Genomic DNA, 25,662 nt, shown 5'->3' on the forward strand with positions numbered 1-25,662 from the left:
AATAAACTTCAGTTTGCTTTTTATCACTATTCCGGAGTGCAGTCCTACCTCTTCTTTTCCTATATATATATATATATATAATATATATCAATAAATGGGAAAAGATTCAGTAAAACCATAATTTATACATTTCTATCTTAGATTTTTTCACTTTATGTAAAACCTCTCAGTACAGGGAGGAGAGGTTATCAGTGACGGACAGTATTGTGTGCATAGGTGTGCATACAGAGATAACCGTAAGTCACTGAAAACTCCTCTTCCTGTACCGATAGGTTTTACAGGAAGTGCAAAAAGCAAAGATATAAATGTATAAATTGAATATTTTACTGAATCTTTTCCAGCAAAGCTCTATATTAATCTGCTCAGCTCTTCATGCTCTGTAACATGCTGCTGTCAGATTCCATTGCATTTTTTTGTGACAGGTCCTCATTAACCTACTCTCTGTAAGCATTTTTAGATTTCTCACTCTGTAGGTGGCTAGTAGAGATAAGCAAATTTTTCAAAAATTCCATTTGCCTGTTTGCCGAATTTATTTGGAAAAATTAATTTTGATCCAAATAAATTCACTATTTCCTGGCTGCAGAGAGCCTTTATAGTGGTGTAGAACACTGTGCCTTGCAGTAACACGCAAGGGAGTCTGCTTTGGTAGTGAAATAATACAGTGATAATACATACAGTGAGCAGATGACAGGCATTGCTCTTAGAATCACTGCACACTTCACTTATTTGGGCAGTCACGGAGCCAAAACTGACCAAATCACTAACGTTTGAACTCAGCCTTACAGGTCGATGTTAGCGCCAAGAAGAATCTCACTCCTTTTACACCGTCGGCAGCTTATTCCACATAGATGTCTATAGAACCTGTTCTATTAAACGCTTATACAAGTAGAGCCCCCGACAGAGTGGAGAGGGTGTCAGCAGTAAGTTTGTGTTGACGTCACTGATTATTTAGCCCTTCCTCTGATTCATCGGAACTCCCATCTTGGGAACAATGGCTCCTCAGGATTGACCAGATCTATAGATTTGAGGAGATATCCTCCTGGGAAGAGAGTTCTCACCATAACTTTGAAAAAGTGTGGAGGGACTGGAAATCTTTCAGGGGTTATAACCCCTGAGGCTTTTATGGTTTTTTCCCCCTTCCATGTACCCAGAGGAATTTCTGATATGTAGCTGCTGGAAAAGCCTGCTTAACCCGCCTCAGATCAGGTTCCTAGCCTCATCACCCTAGATGCTAACTTTATTGATTCAGATTGAATAGTATATGTGTTTCTGCCTCATATAGCTATTACCATGAGACCAGTTGTTTCCCCCCCCACCTCCCCCCTTTATTGATGTAATGCTCACTGATGATAATATTGTATTATGCCTGACAGATCTATTATGATGGCGAATTGTTGCCGTCTATATTTACACGATGCTAAATATCTGTACCTACAATATTACTCAATAAAAGAGTTAAAAGTTAAAAAAAAAAAAAAAAAAAAGAAGAACAGAGATGACATGTGAATGGAATAGTTGAATGTCTTCTGTGTTTTGTACCCACTCCTGCTTTTGGCTACCAAATCCCAAGACAATTTTTGTATTATAATTTTTTTGAACGGGAGAGAAAAAAAAACTTTATTTAACAAACAGGATATTAACAGACATAAAATACAACACAGAGGAGGCAAAACCATAAGATTTAAAAGACAAACTGAAAAAACAAAGTGCAGTGCTTCATCAACAAGAATGGATTAATGACCAGTGTCGGAGTGATCACGATGGTAATGCATATGGATCTAGAAATGTATGGGGTTATGGCTGATAACTGGAGGGCAGTCCAGCAAACAAGCCGACTCCATCTCATTCCGTGATGAGCTGGGTTGCTTATAAGTGGATTCTAAAGTGTCTGAAGAAATGCGAGTAAAGACATTGGAATAAATTACTTGTATAAATGAATAAAAATGCAGCTCACCAGTTCAGTCGTGCAACAGAAAAGCCAGGTCAGCTCAGCGTAAACTTCATTCAGATAAACAGAATTCCAGCACGAAGGAGATAAAATCTTGCATGTTCTTTATTGGATATTCAAAACGTTCACACGGTACAGTGAAAGAGGTCCCTCCGTGTCCCTGGTCAGACCGACATGTTTCGAGCCAGCCGGCTCTTAGTCATCATGATCATTGGATTGGAATAAATTGTCCACTTCCTCCAACGTGACCTCGCCCATTGATTTATGAATATCATTCCATAAAGTGTTGAAGTCCTCTGCGTGGATGGCATAAGAAATGTCCATGCAAGGTTCAACTGGCACAGAGAAAACAAGCTCTGTGGCCGACACTTATCCAGACACGTCATACCCAGTCCACATCACTGCTAGCCACATAAGGTCCTGAGAACTGATAATCAGCTTATCCAAACAGTCAAAGTTTCTTTGTAACCATGTCCCTACGATAGCCGTGAGTGCGACAAAGCCGTTATAAATGAAGAGTGGGAGGCAAGTAGATGTCTTTGGTAACACCTCCAATAGATCATCCTCTGTGTACGTCCCGCAGAACCAACTTGTCCACACAATCCGATCCTCTGTGCTTGCCTTGGTGATGGCGGCTGTAATTAAATCTGTATGAGCACAGCCAGTGGATCTCTGTCCTTTCCTTTGAGTCCAGGTCAACGGGAAAATTTGGCTTTCAGGTTCAGCTCTGAGCCCACTTCAATGGCAAGACCCTTCTTCTTCTAGGCAGCTATGTGGGCAAACAGGTGCTTGGAATACTCTTTCAGTCTGGTGTATGAGAAATTATACATCGGTGTCACACTGTACAGAGTCCATTGTTTTTGAAGGAGCAAAGCAGCCTGTGCCAGATCAAGAGTTTCCTCCAAGAGGGTGCACTGTGGGATTTTTCTTTTAGACAAGCTTTGCAATGCAGACCGTCAACGTGCAGAGGTCAAGCTTTCAGGGGGATACCTCGAGCTGTGAAAATTACTGCTTCTTCATGCTGATGACTTATTTCTAGGGGTTAACACCCCATTGGTTGGTGTTTGCAAATATTCTTGCGATAAATGATGTTCCCGTTCACTGACTGTAAACAGAGAAATTGACAGACAAACGTATGAAACTCTGCCGCCATGTTTCCAGGCGCCAGGTATCCAGTCCCCTGACCATTAAGATTTACCAGCATCTGTTCCAGGACATGAAGCAGTGGAATGATATCGTTCATCCTGTAGTCCTAGCGACTGACAAATAACGTGGCCTTCTTAAAGGGCCTTCTCAAACGGCAGGTGTCACAAATGAGTTGCCACTGGCTGACATCGAAGTTGCACAGGGGACTACTCCCCTGAACATCAAGAAATCATTGATGGCCTTTCTCTGCTTGTACAGTCTGTCCAACACATGGAGGGTGGAATTCCAATGGCTGGAAACTTTGCATATCAGCCTATGTTGGGGGATGCCGTTCTGCCGCTGCAGCTCAAGGAGGGTGTGCTTTGCGGTGTACGAGTGGCTAAAGTGCATGCAGGGTTTCCTGGCCATTTATAGGATGTCTTGCAGATGGGTGGAAGACTTCAGGAACCGCTTGACAACAAGATTGAACACGTGTGCCATGCAGGGCGCATGGCTCAGCCCTCCTTGACACAGCGCCGACACCATGTTCTTCCCATTGTCGGTCACAATGGTTCCAATTTTGAGTTGATGCTGAGAAAGCCAGGATTCGATTTCTTGATGAAGTACACAGAGCAGTTCCTCCCCTCTGTGACTCCGTTCGCCCAGGCAAACCAGGTGCAGAACAGCATGGGAATAATGAGAGGGGTCGCACATGGCTTGCATACACTACATGCTTCCAACATAATTCTTGGATCTCTACGTGAAAATAATGAACATTTGGTGTAAATCGTGAGAGGGGCATATTTGGAGACATTGACTTCACAAGAAATACAGAGCAGCGGAGTTTGCTTTGAAATTTAAAATGTCAACACTGCGTTATTCAGCCCATACCGCAAAAGGAGGTGTACAGTCACCCATACATTTTCAAAATAAAACCTGTGTCACATAAAGAATTTCACCACTAAGTAAGTTGTTCCGTACTGCAAAAGAAGGTGTAGATTCACCCATACATTTTCCCCAAATAAGGCAGTGTCACATAAAGAATGTCACCACTAAGTCGGTCCATACCGCAAAGGGAGGTGTACAATCACCCATACATTTTCCCAAAAAAAGGCTGTCTCACATAAAAAATGTCACTGCAAAAAGGGCTTTACCACTTATAACTGAACTGCTGAATGGCAGGTAGGCCCTTAATTGAGAGGGATCGCACATGGCTTGCATACACTACATGCCTCCAACATAATTCTTCGATCTCTACAGGAAAATAATGTATTTGCTGTAAATCGCGAGAGGGGCATAGCTGGAGACATTGGGCCAGATTTATCATTAGCTCAGGTCAGAATAATGGAGTGAAAAAGTCCCCAAAAAAGTCCCAAACGCTAAAACTGCGCACAAATTTGCGACTTTTTTCTGCTCTGCACTACGCTCGCCAGTTTTCTGAAAGTGGGCGTGTTTTCTTATGTAAATTAATCTCTAGACAGATTTACTATTGGGACTTTTTAAAAAGTCGCAAAAAAGTCGCAAAAAAAGTCGCAATTTCACTCCAGTGAGGACCATGCTTATCTTATGAGACTTTTTAATAGAACATGCGACTTTTTCATAAAAATATGCGACTTTTTCGTAAAGATGTGCGACTTTTGTAAAGCTGCTTACTGACGGATAAACTGCTACCGTCAAACCACATTTATTACAGTCTTAAAGGGCCGATCATAAATCTGACTTGGCTAAAACTGACTTTAGCCATATGTTAAAGTGGAAAGAGGTGTCAGAGTCATGATAAATCTGGCCCATTGACTTCACAAAAGATACAGAGCAGTGGAGTTCAGCCACCTCTATTTGCTTCCCGCTGTTTACTGCTCCTGAATTAAAATTGGGGCAAGCAGCTTCAGCTTCCTCTGATGTATATGTATTCGGAGTCCTTTTGTTATGGCTTTGCACAGGGAGCTAGATTGTTACGCACAATTCTTAATAAACTGGACTTGGACTCTAAAGCAGAGGCTCTCCTGTCATGTCTTGTGTGCTGTGGAGATCGAATGCAGATGGAGCAGATAAAAACATATGAATATTTTCAACTTAGTGAAGTTGCTTGATTTAATTGTGAATAGATGGCAAAGACAAAGTCTGCTGGTGTGTTGTCATCAGCATCTTTATTATGCTTACTGCAGGACCCCCAACGAAGTAATTTGGTCTATACAGCAAAAAGAGGGCTACAATCGCCCATCAATTTTACAATCAAAGAAAACATGGTTAAAATAAAAAATTTCACCAGTGAAAGGATAATGGAATTGGGTTCATACAGAAGAAAGTCTACAATCACCCATCAATTTTCCCCAAAAAAAGCCTGTTTCACATAAAAAATTCACTACTACGTAATTCGGTCCATACCGCTAAAGAAGGGCTACAATCACCCATCAATTTTCCTGAAGAAAACATGGTTGAAATAAAACATTTCACCAATAAAAGGATAATGGAATTCGGTTCATACAGAAGAAAGTCTACAATCACCTATCAATATTCCCCCCAAATACCTGTTTCACATAAAAAATTTCACCACTACAGCGAAAAAAGGGCTTCACCACATATTGCTGCACCGCTGAACGGCAATTAGGCCCTAATTTTTTTCTACTTCTACACAACACAACAGGCTTTTCAACAGATAAGTGCAATGCTGAACGGCGAATATATTTTATTTCGCCAGTAATACACGGCAAACTGGGCTTTAGAATATTTCACTGCACCGCAGAACGGCAATTAGGCCCTAATTGTTTTTCTACTTTTACACAAAAGACTTTTCAACAGATAAGTGCAATGCTGAACGGCGAATATATTTTATTTCGCCAGTAATACATGGCAAACTGGGCTTTAGAGTATATCACTGCACAGCTGAGCGGCAAATATATTTTTCCTTTTCCACTAATACACGCCAAAAATTTCTTTAAAACAGATAACTGCCCCGCTGAGCGGCAAATATATTTTTCCTTTTTCCACTAATACACGCAAAAAAGGGCTTTAGAACAGATAACTGCAGCACAGAGCGGTAAATATATTTTACTTTAGCCACTAATACACGACAGAAAGGGCTGTAATTTTCACCCTTAACCACACAACGGCTAATAAGCCCTTTTTTCCCACTAATACAAGCCAAAAAATGCTTTAGAACATATGACTACACCGCACTAGGGCAAATAAAACATAGAAATATTTCCTTGTAATAACACCTGTTAATGCCTGTACCAAACAGCACTTGCACCCTAATAAGAACGCTTTGCTGGAATTACAGAGCTGTATAATGGCAATTTAGATCCCCAGTCAGTGCAGCAAGGTGTAATAGGATTGTTCCTATTACCCAGGCTGTAACCTCCCTTACTGAACCCTGTTCAACAGAAATGCTGTGCAATGATTCCTCCCTATCCTTTCCCTACAACTTGAATAATCTTTCCCTGCACTTGTAAATAGTTTTTTGTAGCACAATGATGTTTTTTCTATCACTGTCCCTAGCGCCTGCCCTAAGTACACTGAAAAATGGCAGAATCTAAGGTGGCCGCCGCTATTTATAGGGGTGTGACATCATAGATCTGGCTGCTGATTGGCTGCATGCATGGCATTATGGGTGATCCCGCCTTCCCAGAGTTCCTTTCTCCATGTCCTCACATGTGCAACAGCCATTTTAGGAAAAAATGTGATTCGTTACCACGAAGGGCAAGGAAATTTGCATTCGGTGCGAATCAAATTTTTCTGGAAATTCAGAACTAATTCCACTTCGTCAGCTTCAATTTGCTTATCTCTAGTGGCTAGCTTTCCAACATTTCGGAGGACCACACTGCCCACTGCTCTTAATGCTGAGTACCCCACTGCAAAGCACAGGCACAGGGAGAGATGCAATGTGCTTAGTAGATCTCACCATTCCAGCTATAGTCCCCAGCTAATTCAACTGCCTGTAATTCATTTCCCTCTACACTGCTAATCAATCCTGCCACCTGAGCCATGAGAAGGCAATAGGATTCAGTGACCACCAGTGTCTTGCTGTCCTCATCGACTCCTCCTGGGCTCTCTACTCTCTGTGGTTGTCATGACCTTGCGCTGAGCTTGATGTGAACCGGCTGCATTCAGTGTACCCAGCACCATACCTTGGTGCCAGACTTGCCATAGATCTATTTGACACAAAGCTCTGCTCTCCTCCCTCACCCCAGCATTGACCGCCTAACCTCAACATAATGCATGTTTTTGTTTTTGTTTTTTTTGCAGTGATTGCCGTTAAATTATGGCAAAATGTCACAATTTTGTGAACTAGTTTTTTTCTTGGCTCTTGTGAAATCTCTCTCTGCTCTGGCTGGTAGACAAGCTTATGATATCTGATGGTGTTGCTGGTTTGGTTCCTGCAGATGCTCAAAGGACCAGAGAGAAATCCCTGCAATTAATATCTGCACAAAATCCATGTGCTATGCCAGCAGGGGTTGGCAATCTCTGGCACTTCAGCAATTTCAAAACTACAACTCCCAGCATGCTCCATTTACCTGTATGGGAGGTCAAGGAACGGCCAAGCAAGTGACCATACTGGGAGTTGTAGTTTAACAACAGCGGAAGTATCACTCCCTAATGACTTCACTATGCTTGGATCCTACATCTTGTCAACTACTATGGACTCTGTGACAAGGCCTCCGACGCAGATGTAAGTTAAGCCTAAGATGATGGTTGTACAAGATTGTGCCACTGGAGCTGCTGGAGAAGTCACAGAACTTATTCCAAGCCATCGCACCATTCTCCAGCACCCTTCTTCCTAACTAGTAAGGCTTAACAAGCTTCTACCTCTCACTAATCACTGTTGCACATGGGCCTCCATAGTCTCTATGCAGCCAGCGCCCTGGGACTTGGGGCCACATCATTCCTCTTTTTCCTCTAGATGGAAGAGAGCGTGTTGTGTGTTTGAATGGCAAGGGCGAATTGGCCATAGACCTTACAGGGAAATTTCCCGGTGGGCCGATGCCCAAGGGCCACCTGAGCCCTCCTCTTAGCTGGCCAGTGGAAGTTTTTGGGGATGTATTTTATGCTGTTGGCAGCAGGATTTTGTGATGAACTGTGGTATTTGGCTTTGTTGGGGGTGGTATAATGTGCCGCAATATGGTATTGCTAGCCCCTACTTGTGTTTGCCCTGCCTTCCATCAATTTGAACCCGACTAAAAAACGGGGCGACTTTTAAAATTTTTCCAGGGCCACTCTAAGTTCCAAGTCCAGCCCTGGTGAATGGTGTCTGTTCCTAGCTTAACAGTTTGCTTTGTATTTGCTCTGACGTTGACTTATTGCACCCTATGTTGTATTACTCTCCAGCCACCTGCCCCTTCTGCTGTCTTTAGGTGTCTGTATTGTTATAAGGGTGGTCCTCAGTGGTGTAGCGTGACACAGACGAGGATGCAGGAGAAGAATGGCACTGATGCCATCTCTACCCTTAAAAAGAACTTTACTATAAATGAAGCAATAATACACAACCTCACAGCTTAGTTACAGCAATCTTCTCCAATGAGAGGCACGGTCTATTAAATGTTGTATTAGCTATGATATCATTTACTGGTGGCAATAAGAGCACTCATCAATATAAAATACATACAGTTGCAAGAAAAAGTATGTGAACCCTTTGGAATGATATGGATTTCTGCACAAATTGGTCATAAAATGTGATCTGATCTTCATCTAAGTCACAACAATAGACAATCACAGTCTGCTTAAACTAATAACACACAAATAACTAAATGTTACCATGTTTTTATTGAACACACCATGTAAACATTCACAGTGCAGGCGGAAAAAGTATGTGAACCCTTGGATTTAATAACTGGTTGAAAATAACTTCAACCAAACGTTTCCTGTAGTTGCAGATCAGACGTGCACAACGGTCAGGAGTAATTCTTGACCATTCCTCTTTACAGAACTGTTTCAGTTCAGCAATATTCTTGGGATGTCTGGTGTGAATCGCTTTCTTGAGGTCATGCCACAGCATCTCAATCGGGTTAAGGTCAGGACTCTGACTGGGCCACTCCAGAAGGCGTATTTTCTTCTGTTTAAGCCATTCTGTTGTTGATTTACTTTTATGCTTTTGATCGTTGTCCTGTTGCAACACCCATCTTCTGTTGAGCTTCAGCTGGTGGACAGATGGCCTTAAGTTCTCCTGCAAAATGTCTTGATAAACTTGGGAATTCATTTTTCCTTCGATGATAGCAATCCGTCCAGGCCCTGACGCAGCAAAGCAGCCCCAAACCATGATGCCCCCACCACCATACTTCACAGTTGGGATGAGGTTTTGATGTTGGTGTGCTGTGCCTCTTTTTCTCCACACATAGTGTTGTGTGTTTCTTCCAAACAACTCAACTTTGGTTTCCTCTGTCCACAGAATATTTTGCCAGTACTGCTGTGGAACATCCAGGTGCTCGTGTGAAAACTGTAAATGTGCAGCAATGTTTTTTTTGGACAGCAGTGGCTTCCTCTGTGGTATCCTCCCATGAAATCCATTCTTGTTTAGTGTTTTACGTATCGTAGATTTACTAACAGGGATGTTAGCATATGCCAGAGACTTTTGTGAGTCTTTAGCTGACACTCTAAGATTCTTCTTCACCTCATTGAGCAGTCTGCGCTGTGCTCTTGCAGTCATCTTTACAGGACGGCCATTCCTAGGGAGAGTAGCAGCAGTGCTGAACTTTCTCCATTTATAGACAATTTGTCTTACCTTGGACTGATGAACAGCAAGGCTTTTGGAGATACTTTTATAACCCTTTCCCGCTTTATGCAAGTCAACAATTCTTAATCGTAGGTCTTCTGAGAGCTCTTTTGTGCGAGGCATCATTCACATCAGGCAATGCTTCTTGTGAAAAGCAAACCCAGAACTGTTGTGTGTGTTTTTATAGGGCAGGGCAGCTGTAACCAACACCTCCAATCTCAACTCATTGATTGGACTCCAGTTGGCTGACACCTCACTCCAATTAGCTCTTGGAGATGTCATTAGTCTAGGGGTTCACATACTTTTTCCACCTGCACTGTGAATGTTTACATGGTGTGTTCAATAAAAACATGGTAACATTTAATTCTTTGTGTGTTATTAGTTTAATCAGACTGTGATTGTCTATTGTTGTGACTTAGATAAAGATCAGATCACGTTTTATGACCAATTTGTGCAGAAATACATATTATTCCAAAGGGATCACATACTTTTTCTTGCAACTGTATATATGTATTCTAGAAACTTATACAGTGAAAGATGATAGAACGGGACCCACACCTATAAGACAATGGGGGCATATCCTAGCGATATGCCCCCATTGTCTATGATGAGACAACCTCTTTAAGTAAACAATGGCAAGAAAATGTTAATTGACTTTTTCAATGGATTTTAATGTCACAAGATAACACTCTGATGGTCATTAGAGTCAATTTTAACTTGGCTACATCTGTAGGAAATAGATGTCCTCCACCACCATATCAGCTGCTCTATGTAGGTGATAGTCCAACACTGAACAGCATTTTTCACCTTAACATGTTAAACATTCTGAGAACATTTCTGACTATATCTTTTTCATGGTCTGAGCTTTGTTTTTCTGATGCAGAATTCCCATGGACATAGATCTAAAAGACAACTTTCTGTCTTAAGGGGCGCTAAAGAGCTTACTGCATTGAGCTCAATAATAATGTGCAGTAATCTCCCTTGCTTCCTCTAGAGGGCACTGCAGGCAGCCAGCGTGTTACATGGATTTTATACAGCAATGTCTGGTCTGTGCAGAGGGTTTGGAGCTCTGTATCAATTTGTGACTGTAATAAGGGTGTATTCACACGTGGCAGGTCTGTTGCAAATGTGGCTGCTGTTATACGCCTTTCAGGGTTTCTAACAAACAGAATGCCCTATCTTTGAGTACTGTAATGGATTCATTAGTGGATGTTGGGAGGGAAGGGTTGCAAATGAGCTCTTAACAAGCTCTGCCTCTGATGCCACCAGATGTAAGGCAGCGATCCTATAAGTCAATGTTCAGCTCTTTTAGTGGATGTTGAATTGGACAAAGATACAGTACTAGCGAAAGCTCATTAATGGTGCTATTTCTGGAAAGAAGCTAACCCTTTACATGCTTGTTTTCGTTAATGGGGTTATATAAGGACGTGATGGAGCACATCCTGTTGGGGTTGTATATGAACGTGATAGAGGAGGTCCTGCCAGAGTTGTATATGGACACAATAGAGCAGATCCCATCGGGGTTGTATATGGACGTGATAGAGCAGATTCTATCAGGATTGTATATGGAGTTGTGATAGAGCAGTTCCTGTCGGAGTTGTACATGGAATCATGATAGAGCAGGTCCTGTAAGGATTGTATATGGAGTCATAAAAGAGCAAGTCCTGTTGTGGTTGTATATGGACGTGATAGAGCAGGTCCTGTCTGGGTTGTTTATGGAGTCATGATAGAGCAGGTCCTGTCTGGGTTGTTTATGGAGTCATGATAGAGCAGGTCCTGACGGGATTGTATATGAGTCATAATAGAGCAAGTCCTGTCGGAGTTGTATATGGAGTGGTGACAGAGCAGGTTCAGTCGGGATTGTATATGGAGTCGTGATAGAGAATGCCCTGTCGGGGTTGTATATGGAGTCATGATACAGCAGGTCCTGTTGGGGTTGTATATGTACTGTATGTGATAGAGCAATTCCTGTCGGGGTTGTATATGGAATCATGATAGACAGGTCCTGTTGGGGTTGTATATGGACATGATAGAGCAGGTCCTGTCGGGACTGTATATGGAGTCATAACAGAGCAGGTCCTGTCGGGGTTGTATATGGATGTGATAGAGCATGTCCTGTCTGAATTGTATATGGAGTCGTGACAAAGCAGGTCCAGTCGAGGTTGTATATGGAGTTGTGATACAGAGGATCCTGTTGGAGTTGTATATGGATGTGATAGAGCAAGTCCTGTTGGAGTTGCATATGAATGTGATAGAGCAGTTCCTGTCAGGGTAGTTTATGGACATTATAGAGCAGGTCTTGTGCTAAGGTTCCACCAACATGAGCCATTCAGCGGACGTATTCTTTCCATGTATTACACGTGTGACCATTCATCTTAATGGCCCACCATGTTCAACTATATCTCCCCGGCATTGACACACCTGGCTAAGCCTTTCCCAACAATATCAGCTGTATGCTTGGGGTATCAGAAGCCAGAAATGTGGCAGTCAGCTTATCACTGCTGTGGCTCTCAGAGTGAATGGGTTGTCGGTGATGAAACACCCTATTAACAGGCTGCATGTCTCCATAGACATTAATGTTTTGATTAAAGGGGTAGTCCATTCTTGTAATCCTTACAATAAAGGGGCTTTTAACTTGAATGGGTGCATTCTTGGTCACCTGGATATGTGGGGAATTGTCTCCATTCAATTGAATGCAGGTGGCCGGAAGACTTTAGAGGGGCTGCAGTGCACCCATATGAATGTGGGACCAACACACATGCCATCAGCTGAACATGCAACAGGTCAGTCAGTTTCATAGGTACAAATCTTCTGATAGAAGCCCTTTAATGAGGTAGAAATGCCACATTCATCAAAATTAGCAGCATAATTTGGCAAAAGTATCATGTACCGTATATGTCATTTAAACAGGATTGTATAATTTTTCTACCAGTGTGGTATTAAAAAGGACTCATCACCATGAAAATGCAATGCAGTCTGCAGGCAGCATGTTATACAGCAGGAGGAGCTGAGCCGACTGAAATATTGCTTTAGGAAAAGACTCAATAAAAGATTAAGGGGGACATTTATAAAGACTGATGTTTTCCACGCCGGTCTTAAGACTCTGCACTGCTGGAGTAAGGGCCAAAGTTATGTAGAGGTGCAGGCCTCTACATACTGTATTTTTCACTTTATAAGATGCCCTGGACTATAAGACGCACCCCAGGTTTAGACAATAGAAAATTAATAAAAATATTTTCTAGGTCCTCTTTGAAGAGGGAATGTAGTTTACTGAGGTGGACGGATCAAGGTCTGTAACTTTAGGTTGTAGTGTGTGTAAATTACACATTTTACTGACTCTTTTCCCATCAATTATATATAAATCTGCTCATCTCCTCCTGCTCTACAACCTGCTGCTTGCAGTTTGCCAAGTATTTTCATGGTGTGACTTTAAAGGGGTTCTCCAGGTATTTTATCTAATTAGCGCAGGGTACTAACCTACGGAGGGAAGATGTTTTACATGGTACCTCCCCTCTCTGGCTCCCCCGATGCCACACTCTATGCTGAACTTGCGTGCTCTGATCCTCTTCCGCCCAGGTTCCAATCGGATGTGGCCACTTCTTTTCCTGTTCAGCTGCATTGATTATTAGGGTGCCTTCACACGTTATGGAAAGTTCGGCCACAAAATCTGCAGGATTGTTCTGTATGGTGCAGATTTTGGTGCAGATTTCCTATATGGGAATCTGTGCAGATTTTTGTGTCGGATCTTTCCACAGCTTTTTCCACTGTAGAATCAGTTTGCCAGTGGTGTAACTAGAAATGACCGAGCCCCACTACAAATTTTTGAACAGGCCCCCCTCCCCTAGTAACTTCTTTGCAACTCCTGACTCCTGTGCAACCCTCACTGCTGAGGCTAGTCAAGATCGCTCTCTCAGACGAGGCCCAACAACCACTCCATCTGTTTCCTATAGTGTCTCTGTATATAATGTCCTTGTATAATATTGTTGAGGGGGCCCTGACACAGTGGCATGCCTAAGGTGTTTGGCACCCGGGGCGGGTCCTTTCTTTGGTACCCCCCCCCAATACCTGTGCCACAAAATTGTGCAATCTTACAGTAGCATTGCCCTCGTTGTACAACCTTCACAGTAGTTATGTCTAAATATGTGCCCCCTAATAATATCCACATTGTGCCCCCTCACATTAGTAATGCCCATTTTGTGCCCCCTCCCAGTAGGTATGTCTACACTGGGGCCCTCACAGTATTTATGTCCTCATTGTACAAACTTCACAGTAGTTGGGTTTCCCACATTGTGCCCCCCTTAAAATACTTATCCCTTCATTGTTCCCCCTTCACAGTAGTTATGCCCTTTCTGTGCTCATTTCACAGCAGTAATTCCTTATCTGTGCCTCCTTCACTGTGGCAATGCCCTCTTAGTGCTCAATCACAGTAGTTATGCCTTCTCTGTGCCCTTTTCACAGTAATAATGCACTCTGTTCCCCCTTCACAATAGTAATGTCCATTGTGCTCACTTCATAGTAGTGATGTCCACTGTGCCCCCTTCACAGCAATAATGCCCTCTTTATGCCCTCTTTACAGTAGTAATGCCCATTGGGCCCCCTTTACAGTAGTAATGCCCTCTGTGTCCCCTATATAATAGTAAAGCTATCTGTGCCCCCTTTATAGTAGTAATGCCCTCTGTGCCCCCTTTATGGTAGTAAAGCCTACTCTGCCCCCTTCATAGTAGTAATGCCCTCTGTGACCCATTTATAGTAGTAACGCCCTCTTTGTCCTCTTTATAGTAGTAACACCCTCTGTGTGCCCTTTATAGTAGTAATGCCCCCTGTGCCCCCTTTATAGTAGTAATGCTCTGTGTGCCCCCTTTATAGTAGTTGTGCCCCCTCTGTGTTAATAAAACAAAAAACACAGTAACTGCTCACCTTGTCCTGTTCCTGAAGCTCAGATCCAGCTCTCCCCTGCAGGCACAGATCGCTCTGCAGAACTGTGTGGGAGGAGCACAGACAAATGCCCGGGCTGCAGGCTCCTCCCACACAGGCCAGCTGGGCGATCTGTTCCTGCAGGCTCAAAAGTTGGTGGAGCAGGAAGTAGAAGGAGAAGGCTTCCTGCTCCTCCTTTCAGTGCACCGGCCTGAAGGAGAGAAGGAACGTGGGGAGCTGAGCAGTCAGTGAGTGACGGGACCGCAGCTCCCCGGCGCTACAGCAATTAACACTTCCATTGATGTATTGATGGAAGCGCTCATTGCTTCTGTCACCCTCCCGACAGTGGGCACCCTGAAAATAGAATCTTTTAGTCCTCCTCCTAGCTGGGCCCCTTCTGAGTTCAGGCCCCCAAAGTAGCTACTTCCCCTGCTTCTTCTATAGTTACACCCCTGCAGTTTGTCATATGATAAGACGGTGGAAGTCTTGATGTTTTTCTGGCAGAATTTTCTGCAACCTGTGAAGGCACCCCAATGGAGGTGAACAGGAGAATAAGTGGCCACTTCTGGTCAACTTTTGGGTGGAAGAGCCTTAGAGGCTTCAGCGGAGACAGCGGCCTCTGGGGAACAAGGAAGGATAAGCACTATGTAAAACATCTTCCCTCCACAGGTTAGTACCCTGTGCTAATTAGACAAAATGCCTGGAAAACCCTCTTTAAAATGTGCTCAAAGTAACAGGTGTAAAAATAAATAAAAAAATTCAGTTGCCAAATGGCTAAAAGCTGAATACAGCACTGTATCAGACGCTGTAACAGACGCCGGCACTTTGACGATCTCCATTTCCCCATAACTATAACAAGTAGCTGATATTGTTTAGCGGAAACACAAAGCTGACTGTACACACAATAAGAAAATGCAGAAAGATGTAAAAAACAAAACAAGAAAAAAAAACCACTAATATAATCATGTATGCATGTAAATGTCTACCCTGGCACCTAAGGGAAATCTCCTTGAAATGGAATCTGTAAACTTGGTAATTATACATAATAGCAGAACACAGCGGATCATAAAAATGAGTGGAGTGCTCGGAACGGGGAGCTCCTAACAGGTTTCTCCCTATGTTTTTTTAGTTTTTTCCCCCCCACTAATTCCCTTATTCATGAGCGTCTTTGTCATTCTGGGCTTGGAGTTGTTTTTAAAGGTCTACCTCTGGTGACGTTCTTTTCCTCTACGGTTTATACGAGGGAAATAACAAGGGATTTAACTCCTTAGCACCCAGAAAGTCCCTGGAAGCTTTTCCCTTCCAGCTAAATCCAGCAAAGGCAAAAAAAAAAAAAAGTATCCAAGGATCAAGCTGTGTCTAAGTGTTTCTTGCTTTCAGCCACTTGCACTCTGTCTCTGTCTCGGGGGCAAGATCTGGTTATTAAATCATTCCCTCTCGAAGACTGTAATGCATGAACGTGCTATTTCATGAGGAGCAATGTTGCATATCATGAGTCTCGTCTTCGCACTGCATCCCTCCTGCTTCCAGAATGATTCCTCCATCCCTTTAAAGCTTCGCCGGGTAGCAGGGCTTTAATAGAACTTGTCTGATTGTGTATTAAGTGAAGGAGAAAACCTGGTAGAGGTTGTCTCTTTAAATCAGATCTGCAGTGTTGATGGACCCTCTAGCAGGCATGGTAGGAACCATTCTCACCTCTGCAGCAGGGAGCTTGACCATACAGACTTACACATGCGATGGAAATGCTTTCCCTGTTAATATGCACTCTACCCGTCTTATTTCCATGGTTACAGCTCCCGCTTGTATGGTTGCTTCCATTCTGCAGGGAAAAAAAAAATAGGAAGCGATCGCATATTCTTAGTGCTGTAGTTTAAAATCTAATGAAAGCAGCCCTGTTGTGACTTGCATTTTCAATTTTTTTCCTTTTTTTTTTCTCCCCTCCTGCTCCCTCTCTCTCTCCCTCTGATGTACAGAACGCTGTAGCCATCGCTTCCATTCATTTGCCACAGTCTGCCTTTGCACAGTCTCCTTCGTTGCAATCTGTTGATAACTCCAGTTGCAAGCTACAGCTCATCGTCTTTCGGAATGGAAAACTCTTTCCGATCACTGGGAACACGTCCTACCTTGCAGATCAGGGGAAACGTCGGGCGGTCGCTACACCAGCTGTGCTTTCTAAAATAGGTAAGTTGCTCATTTTTTTCCCCCCTTTTCCTGTGTCTGATGTGAGAATTTGCAGATGGGAGAAGAGGAGGAGGGTGGGGGTGGGGGGGGGGAAGGGGTGAGATAGACTGTGTAGACGAGTCGTTCCTACAAGTGCACCGACGTCTATTTGCACAATCTGGGCAAGCGGAGGGATTAGGAAATGACTAGGACTTGCCTGGAGGACGGTGGACAGGCGGCTCAGGAGCCGAATGTCAGGAGGATGCTGCATTAAGGAGGAAAGTTATCGCAGTACTGTAAATATGAATGGTAGTACCCTGCATCTTGCATATTAATGCCCATTCATGCAGTTCGACCAGGTGTACGAGAAGAGCCGTCCTCAGCTGCTGCAGACAGAGCAACGGCTTCTGCTAAACCTCCATGCTTTCCGTTTTAAGGGACTATGATAGGACTCCGGATGGTTACATAAGACGTAGAGTTCGTTTGTAAAAACCGGAGGTGAGCTCGAGGCTGACGGCATGACAATTAAAAGTGTCATTAATTAACATAAAACTTTTCGGACTGGAAGCCAAGCCTTGTAGAGCCTGTAGCCACCTCCAGCCTATGGTCCTTAGGGCAATAGACAGGGTGTAAAATGTTGAGATTAGCCCATCAACCCTAAAACCCATATTATTTGCTCTTCTTTTTTTTTTTTTTTTTTTGCAGATGGGTACAATTTGGGAAATCTCAGTCGTCCATTGACCATAGCCCTGAGACACTTTACAAGTGGTATAAACCCTATCGCTGCCTTTTGGGATTTTGACCTTCTTGATGGACATGGGGGCTGGTGCGGAGAAGGTTGCCACATAATTACCTCGACTGCTAACATCACCACCATTCAGTGCACTCACTTCGGTAACTTTGCCGTGCTAATGGTGAGTACTCAAACGGCGACGGGCGGAAAGAAATTTCCAATAATTGTTCAGTGGACTGTGAGGTGATGGCAAGGGAACACTCTCTTTCATTTTGCATTTGATTCCCTGCATTAAAAAAAAGTGTTGATAGGTGTTGAATGAGTGAAGCTTGCTCGACTGGGTGACTTTCACTCTTTTAACCCCTGCTGGACTGGACGGTCTAGACGGGAATGACTTTGCATGGCTTTTGTTATCTGTGAATGGCCTCGGCACAGGAGCTGAGGCTTGATTGATTAACATCAGGCAGTTCCACATTGCAGGACTGCACCCGAGATGGTTGTCTGCTTTGTTCCTGTCTTGCACTGTGTTGATCATACTAATTAGTTGCAGGGATACCGCAATGTTGAATCATTTAATAAATGGTGGAAGGAGAGAATTTAGGTCCACTTTCAAGAGGACATGCCCTTGCCCGATGGATGTGCCTAGAGCTGCATTAAGTGCCTTGGTGGCGGATGGAAAAAAAAGCCCACATTTATCTTTTCTAATGGAAGCTGGCTGCGTGGATGGGGTTCACTGCAGTCTTTTACTATCTCTCCATAGAAAGTTATCCCACCGGGGCGCAGGAAGAGAACATTTAAGTTAATAATAAGCCCAGACGATTCCCTTATTATTTTAGTGTTGTGTTTATGGGGCCGTCAGGGATTTTTAGAAGAGCCCTTATGGGGAAGGGGGGGTGTTTTTTTTTTTTTTTTCCTTCCGGTATTGTCATTTTCAAGAATGCATAATGCGATGCAGTGGGTTAAGAGGCTCGTTGGGCATCGGCAGGTTCTAATAAGTTAAAGGTCGCCTTTTTATGCTTTTGGAAAAGGACAGGCTCAGACAACGGTGAGATGGTGAAGACGTGTGCAGAGAATTCCAAGCTGCTGCAGTCACATAGAGCACAGACGTCAGCCAATCATCACAGGGGGCTGGCACCAAAGCCGAGGACTATATCCATGTGATTATTGCTGTCTACTTTAGGGGAAACCAAATTGATTCTGAGCTTACGGGATGGTTATCCATAGCAAAAAAATATAAAAAAAATACAGGATGCACAATGGACATGCGCAAATCTTAGTACATCCCATCTTTACATTAAAATGGACCAAGTCAACCCGTAGCTCACCAGCTGCTGTGGAACGACAAGGCTCAGTATGATAGTCCTTGTTGTTCATGGCAATGTGCCAGCCCCCCCCCCCCCCACTTGCTGCAAGTAAATTTTCCTTTAAGATGCAGCTAGAATACTTATCGGTTGACATTGGCGTTTATTTCAATTTACGTTGATTGGGGTCTGTAAGGTTTCCCACTGTGTTCCGGATTTTAAGGTGTCCAGTTGCGTTGCACACATGGCTAATTTACATAGTTTTCATCTGGCTCAGTGGAGCCTGTCTGGTTGTGAACACGATGACATAGTGCGAGTGCTAAGCAGGATATTGGTGAAGCAGAATTTATTACAGCATTTGGCGTTCATTATATTACGCGTATTGTAATCGAATTATCAGATTGTGCAAACTGAAATGTTAAATGTATTGTATCGTATATAGGGTTTATGTGCATTATCTCTATTGCTGACTCTAAGCATCCGTTTCCAAGCCGAAATCCTCATCAGATCTGCTAACATTCCGCATCCGATGCAAATGAATGGGGAATTTTATCCCCCATTCACAGGGTGTGGAAAAAAATTCAGCGTGGATTTTTGTCCAAGTGGCGGAAAAAAATAATCGCATGCATAGAAAAGCCGAAGCTTGGCCCCATTGAATGGAGCTAAATTTAGCTTGGATCCACTGCTGTAGCTGAGGCTCATCTGCTGGAGAAAGCCGAGTGTCAGACGAGTTTCTGTACCGGATCCTCTTGTAAAATACTCGTCGGATCACATTATTGAAAAACTGAGGTGGTTGTCAGGAACCAAAATGTTGAAAATCTAACAGAAATAAAGGTCAAAGTACTTGAAAAAGAGAAAGGAATTGGTCTGTACAGCTATCCATACAGGTTACCTACGATGCTTGCTAAGTACTGACGAGCAAATTTCTTGAAATTCAATCCGAATTCGATTCAGCCCAGTTGGTTGTGTATGACACTCTGGGGTCTCCTAGGGTGGTATGCAACTCTAGTCACGATCTTTAATGCCAAGCCACCATTATTATGGCTAGAGATGGGCGAAGTTTTGGCAAATTTAATTCAGAATTTTACAAAAAAATTAGCTTTGTGGCAAATTACTTCATTATGTTTTTTGTAAGTAGCGGGTGCAATGACAGGGAACGGCGATTGCGCCACCCCCGTCTTTGTACAACTCAGATGCCCCGTTCATACATTATCACGGCATCTGATAGTAAAAACACAGTGTTAGGCCTCATGCACACTACTGTGCCATTTTTTGCGGTCCGCAAACCCGCAATAAACGGAAGGCACCCGTGTTGCCTTCCGCAATATGCGGAACGGAACGGGCGCCGGCAATATAAATGCCTATTCTTGTCCGCAAATCGCGGACAAGAATAGGACATGTTATATTTTTTTTGCGGGGCCGCAGAACGGAGCCACGGATGCGGACAGCACACTGCATCTTTTGCAGCTCCATTGAAATGAATGGAGACGCCAAAACGACAGCTCGGATGCGGACCCAAACAACGGCCGTGTGCATGAGGCCTAAAATGAACAGAACAATAAATTAATGCATACTTACGGTACCTCCTCCATTTGCTCGCGATGGGCCAGTCGCCTCCATCTTGATTGAAGATCTTGTGCGAAATGTCGCACGTCCTGAGATGACGTCATCACACCGGCCGGCATGGTGACGTCATAGGTCACTGCGCACCAGAATTTCGTTCAAGATCCTCAGTCAAGATGGCGGTGGCCAGCACGTTGCAAGCAAATGGAACAGGTAGGATTTTTATTTTTTTTGCATTATTTCAGGTAAAATTGATTCGTTACCACGAAACATGAGGAAATTCGGCTTTGCAGAAAATTTAATTTATCCTAAAATTCGGATCAAATTCCACTTAGTTGGGTTTGATTCGCTCAACACTCATTATGGCTATGGCTATGGGTAAACTCAAACTTTTGGGTAAACTTTTTTTTTTTTTAATCGTCCGAAAAGTTTTTGTTTTTTAGCGGGAACTGTCTACCATGATTGAATGGCGAATAAATCATCAACAATTTGAATTTGTATTTGACTCTAAATTTTTTGAAATTCGGATCAAATTAATTTACAATCAATTTTCTTATCTCTATTGCTAAATAAAAAAACAAAGCAGAGAATCATTTAAAGGGCAAGTCATATGTTCTCCTATGAGAGCCATATTACCGTTTATGTATAGAATGTATAAAACACTGAGTTACTTTATATATATGTTGCAGTAATTATCTTGTACTGATCCTGAGATGCAGAATATGTTATACTCCAGAGCTGCATTCATGATTTTGCTGGTTGATATTGGCAAAAAGCAACACGTGTCAGCAGACACACCCCAGCTTCTATAATATATTGTGGGACACTGGGGTCTCATACACAAGGCAGAGCCTGTCTGGTAGATTGTTTGTAGGTAACATAGTCCTGAAAGGAGGCATCTCGTGGAGGTACTCAGCATAGCACCGTATGGTGCCGTTCTACATGATAGCAATGATAGAATATTGTGCCTCATTTTAGATGCATGTGCCTCATTCTTGAAGAATTCCAGTCTAGCCTTACGCCTTAGGCTACTTTCACACTTGCGGCAGAGTGCTCCGGCAAGGATCCTGATCAGTCTTAAAAATGCCGTCTTTCTGGTGTCATCCAGCAAAACGGATCTGGCATTTATTTTTTTCACCTTTTTTCAGTCTGCGCATGTGCAGACCGGAAGGACGGATCTGGCATTCAGGTATAATACATTCCTATGTTAAAAAAATGCTGGATCCGGCATTCAGGAAAGTCTTTAGTTTTTTTGGCTGGAGATAAAACCGTAGCATGCTGCGGTTTTATCTTTTGCCTGCTCAGTCACAAAGACTGAACTGAAGACATCCTGATGCATCCTGAACGGATTACTCTCCATTCAGAATGCATGGGGATATGCCTGATCAGTTCTTTTCCGGCATTGAGCCCTTTTGCCGGAACTCAGTGTCGGAAAAGAAAAACGCTAGCGTGAAAGTACCCTTTGGCTATTTCACACCTGCGTTCGGTGCAGATCCATCTTGTATCTGCACAGGCGGATCCGCACTGATAATGCAAACGCTTGTATCCGTTCAGAACGGATCCGTCCTGACTTACATTGAAAGTCAATGGGGGATGGATCCGTTTTCAATTGCACCATATTGTGTCAGTGAAAACGGATCCGTCCCCATTGACTTACTTTCTAGGTCAGGATGGATCCGTTTGGCTCCGCACTGATCCGTTTTGGGCCGCTTCTGAGAGATCTCACAAGCGGATCCAGAAACGCCAGTGTGAAAGTAGCCTTAGCTATTCCTTCCAACCTTACCATACGCATGCACACTCAACTTCGCCAAGCATGTATGTGTCTGCAATAGGGGAGAGGAGTCGCTGTCAGACACTTCTGGCGGCAACTTTTCCCCCTCGGGAACAAATGGATTGAAATTTAACGTGCCCGGCCCTTTTTTTCCCAACGTTCCCCATTGGGGGAGAGGCGTGATGCTCCTATACACATTAGATAGTTGGTCAAAATCAGCAATTTGACTAACTTTCGTCTAATGTGCATGGCCACCTCTAGGATCAATGAGTCAATGTATATAAGCTACTAATTATTTTATTTAGATTATTTTACACTATGATTTCTAACAGATATGCTCATGTAGTTGCTTTCCTCATGTACATCTTCCCCATGATTTATAATTTTTTTTTTTTTATTTGACATTTCCTGGGGCATTTCCAGCATACAAACCAATCCCTCTGGTTGGTTTCCATCCTGTATGTAGCACTTCTTGTTTCCAACCAAACTCATGATGTACTTCTCCTTTCTCTATCCAGCTCCAACACCGCCGCTAACAACACTCAGATAACGTATAGCTCCTCCCACCCAGTTACTTACAGACACTCCCCTTTCACTGCCCCGCCTATGCACATAACATCACAGGAAATAAAGAGGTGCATTGACATAGTCTTGGACCATGGCCCAGAATGGGAAATAGTAGCAATAAAGATAATAGAAATGCATTATAAAATTACTGCTACTTTCATAAATGATTGTTTTAAACATTCTTGATGCAAACCCGGAAAACCCCTTTAAGGACATGGTGTCCCTCCCTTCCCATAACCTATAAATGAGCCAGCAGACACTGTGTATGTGTCAGACAACCTCTATTATTCTTTAAGGGAGGTACAGATATGTGAGCATAGACAGATGTGAGCAAGTCAAGCATCTATCCTATGGCTCTGTGATGTCTTCAGATCACAACAAAAACCTAGGATATGTTGAGATTTTTGCTGGTTGATGAGCCTAAAGCCTCAACTAATGAGCAGGGGTGCCTTGTGCAATGTTCGGTGATACATTAGACATGAGATACGTAATATTTAAGTGGCCAATATAAAATGCAGAACAAGTATGTATATGAGGAGCCAGAACTAATTTGGAGAAAATATATCTACCGCCAAGTCTCATCTAAAGAAAATCATATTTTGTGTCAAGTCTAATAATAATGGTGATATCTTCTCTACCAAGTTTTATCTTGCACCAAGTGTAATACGCTTTTCCATTTTTAATGCCAAGTCTAATATTGATAGCCATACGGTATGTCATGCTGTACCAAATCTAATATGTCCTTTTATATTCAGTGACAAATTTAATTTACAAAACCATGCTTAGTAAAGTAACATCTCTAAGCACAGTAATGAATCAAGCAATGCCTAAGATATGTCTAATGGATGCCATCTCACACAATCAAAGCTAAAAGTTGTCTATTAGTATTATAAGCAGTAGGTGTGGACACACTGTACCAACTAACCAGTTTGGCTTTGGGCTAACCCAAAGGGCATTATCCTGGCAGTGCCCCGGTTTTCACCCATTAACCCCTATACAGGGATCTGGACTTGCTGTGTGGAAGCTACCAGGTCCTTACCTTGTAAGATAATCCCACTGGGGTCAGAGACACAGGTGCAAAGCACCAAGGATTTGGGCAATATGCTTATTCTGGAGTCAGGGCAGGCAGCTTACAAGTGTATCCGCGAGACAAGTATGAGGTCAGGGCAAGTGGCAGTGGGGAAATCCGAAAAGCAGGCTAAGGTTAGCGGCTAGAAGTCAGAGTTGATTGTCAGGCACTATTTCAGTACTTGGTAGTCAGACAGAATATAAAACCTTTGCTGGAATACTAGACACTAGAAACCTCAAGCTCAGGCACCTTTCCACTATGGAGAGTGTGTTAAGTACCCAGGGATGACCAGCCATTGGCTAGGGAAGAATTCAGATGTACACACTCTGGCCCAAGAGGTAACCTGTGTGCACCCTATAGCACAAGACAAGGGCTGTACTGAGAGCATACAGGTTATGGCCTGCAGCGAGCACCAGCATCCAGGACCAACTCGGCTGGGACGAGAGCAGGACAGAGCAAGTAAGCAGTGTCAGTGTACCTTAGATCCTCCAATCTATGAATCAACTTTTGATTAACATCCTAAATAAATTTGTGAATAGGCTCCAAATCCTCTTAAAATAGCATTGGCTTCTGGTTGACATTTGGCGTTTATTGTGAGAACCACAGCCCTCTAGAGGATCCTGTTTTACACTGATGGGCCAGTCTTAGCCCAGTTTTAAGGGAAAGCTTTATGCATAATGTGAATTCATTTCTCCAATAAAAGCTTTCTGGTTTCATAGCTGAATAGTGAGTTGGATATGTCAGCTGCCAACAACTGTAAGCTCTTCTGGTGTTCTGAGCCTAATTTACCACATTATAGTTTGACCGCTTACCAAAACAGAGATGATAGGATTTATTCACCAGTATCAAGGTTCACGGTGAACCATAGAGACTTGCATTATGGAGATGGAATGGAGAATGGGATCTTTAAATGGACACTTTCATGAGAAAAAGGGGTACTTTATTTTTTAACAATATTCATATAAAACTTTTTTGACTGTTCTTTTTCATTTCAGCAGTATTATACCATTGAAAATAAAATACATAACATTGTCCTTCTGTAGCAGTCAACACAAATATTTTAAGACCTCATATAGAGATGGGTAATGTATTTTTGGTGAGGGGAACATTTTAACTACAATGTAATCTTTACTATTATAGTAGGTGTTATATTATGAACATGTTCCTTAGAGGGAATGTTTGATAGACATTTAGACATAACCCTCATACGGTAGGTTGTGTCAATAAAATAGCTCAATATCTTGTCAATAAAGTTCCACTAACAATTGAAACCTATGAACAGTGGGTTGTCAAACAACGTATAATGATTTGCACTTTAATCTCACCTTTTACAACTGTACAGTGTTTATGGTGCTACATCCATATCTATAACCATTCTACCTAGTAGAGTAGGCATTAAAGAGCTATTGTAACAGCCTCGGTAATATTTTATACTATTACATACTCTAAATGGTCTTGCTTTTGGCCACTGGTGCTTTGTTGGTCCAGGAACATTCATTCAAGGTGGTTGTCACGGCTGTGTCATGGTCTGGTGGTAGTGGACCGTGACACTTTTGCCGTGCATGCTTGTTGCTGGTGGCAATGTGTAGTTTGTAGCATGTTTGGACACTTTCCCTTTAACTCTGGTTCTCTTTCCATTTCTGGTGTGTATGGGGTAAAGGTGTGTGCAAGGTGGAGCTGGGTGTGGCCTCTTGGCTCTTATAGTACTGGTGTTTGGAGCCTGAGGTCAGAGTTGACTTCATCTTCTGGTGGGACTGGAGTTATGCTGCCATCAGTCCATCAGTCCAGCTTTAGGGCCACCTTGT

At 43.0% G+C, this 25,662-nt stretch overlaps 1 protein-coding gene across 2 annotated transcripts in view; it reads left to right on the forward strand.

Moving 5' to 3' along the window:
* ADGRA1 (adhesion G protein-coupled receptor A1) overlaps positions 1 to 25,662 on the forward strand; it is a 961,549-nt gene that overhangs the window by 699,132 nt on the left and 236,755 nt on the right. For both annotated transcript variants that reach the window (XM_044298088.1, XM_044298089.1), the window contains 2 exons: positions 16,667 to 16,874; positions 17,559 to 17,767. In XM_044298088.1, the coding sequence (XP_044154023.1) occupies positions 16,667 to 16,874; positions 17,559 to 17,767 (417 nt within the window). The remainder of the gene's footprint in view (positions 1 to 16,666; positions 16,875 to 17,558; positions 17,768 to 25,662) is intronic.

Source organism: Bufo gargarizans, chromosome 6 (assembly GCF_014858855.1).
Source record: "Bufo gargarizans isolate SCDJY-AF-19 chromosome 6, ASM1485885v1, whole genome shotgun sequence".
Taxonomy (NCBI): Eukaryota; Metazoa; Chordata; class Amphibia; order Anura; family Bufonidae; genus Bufo; species Bufo gargarizans.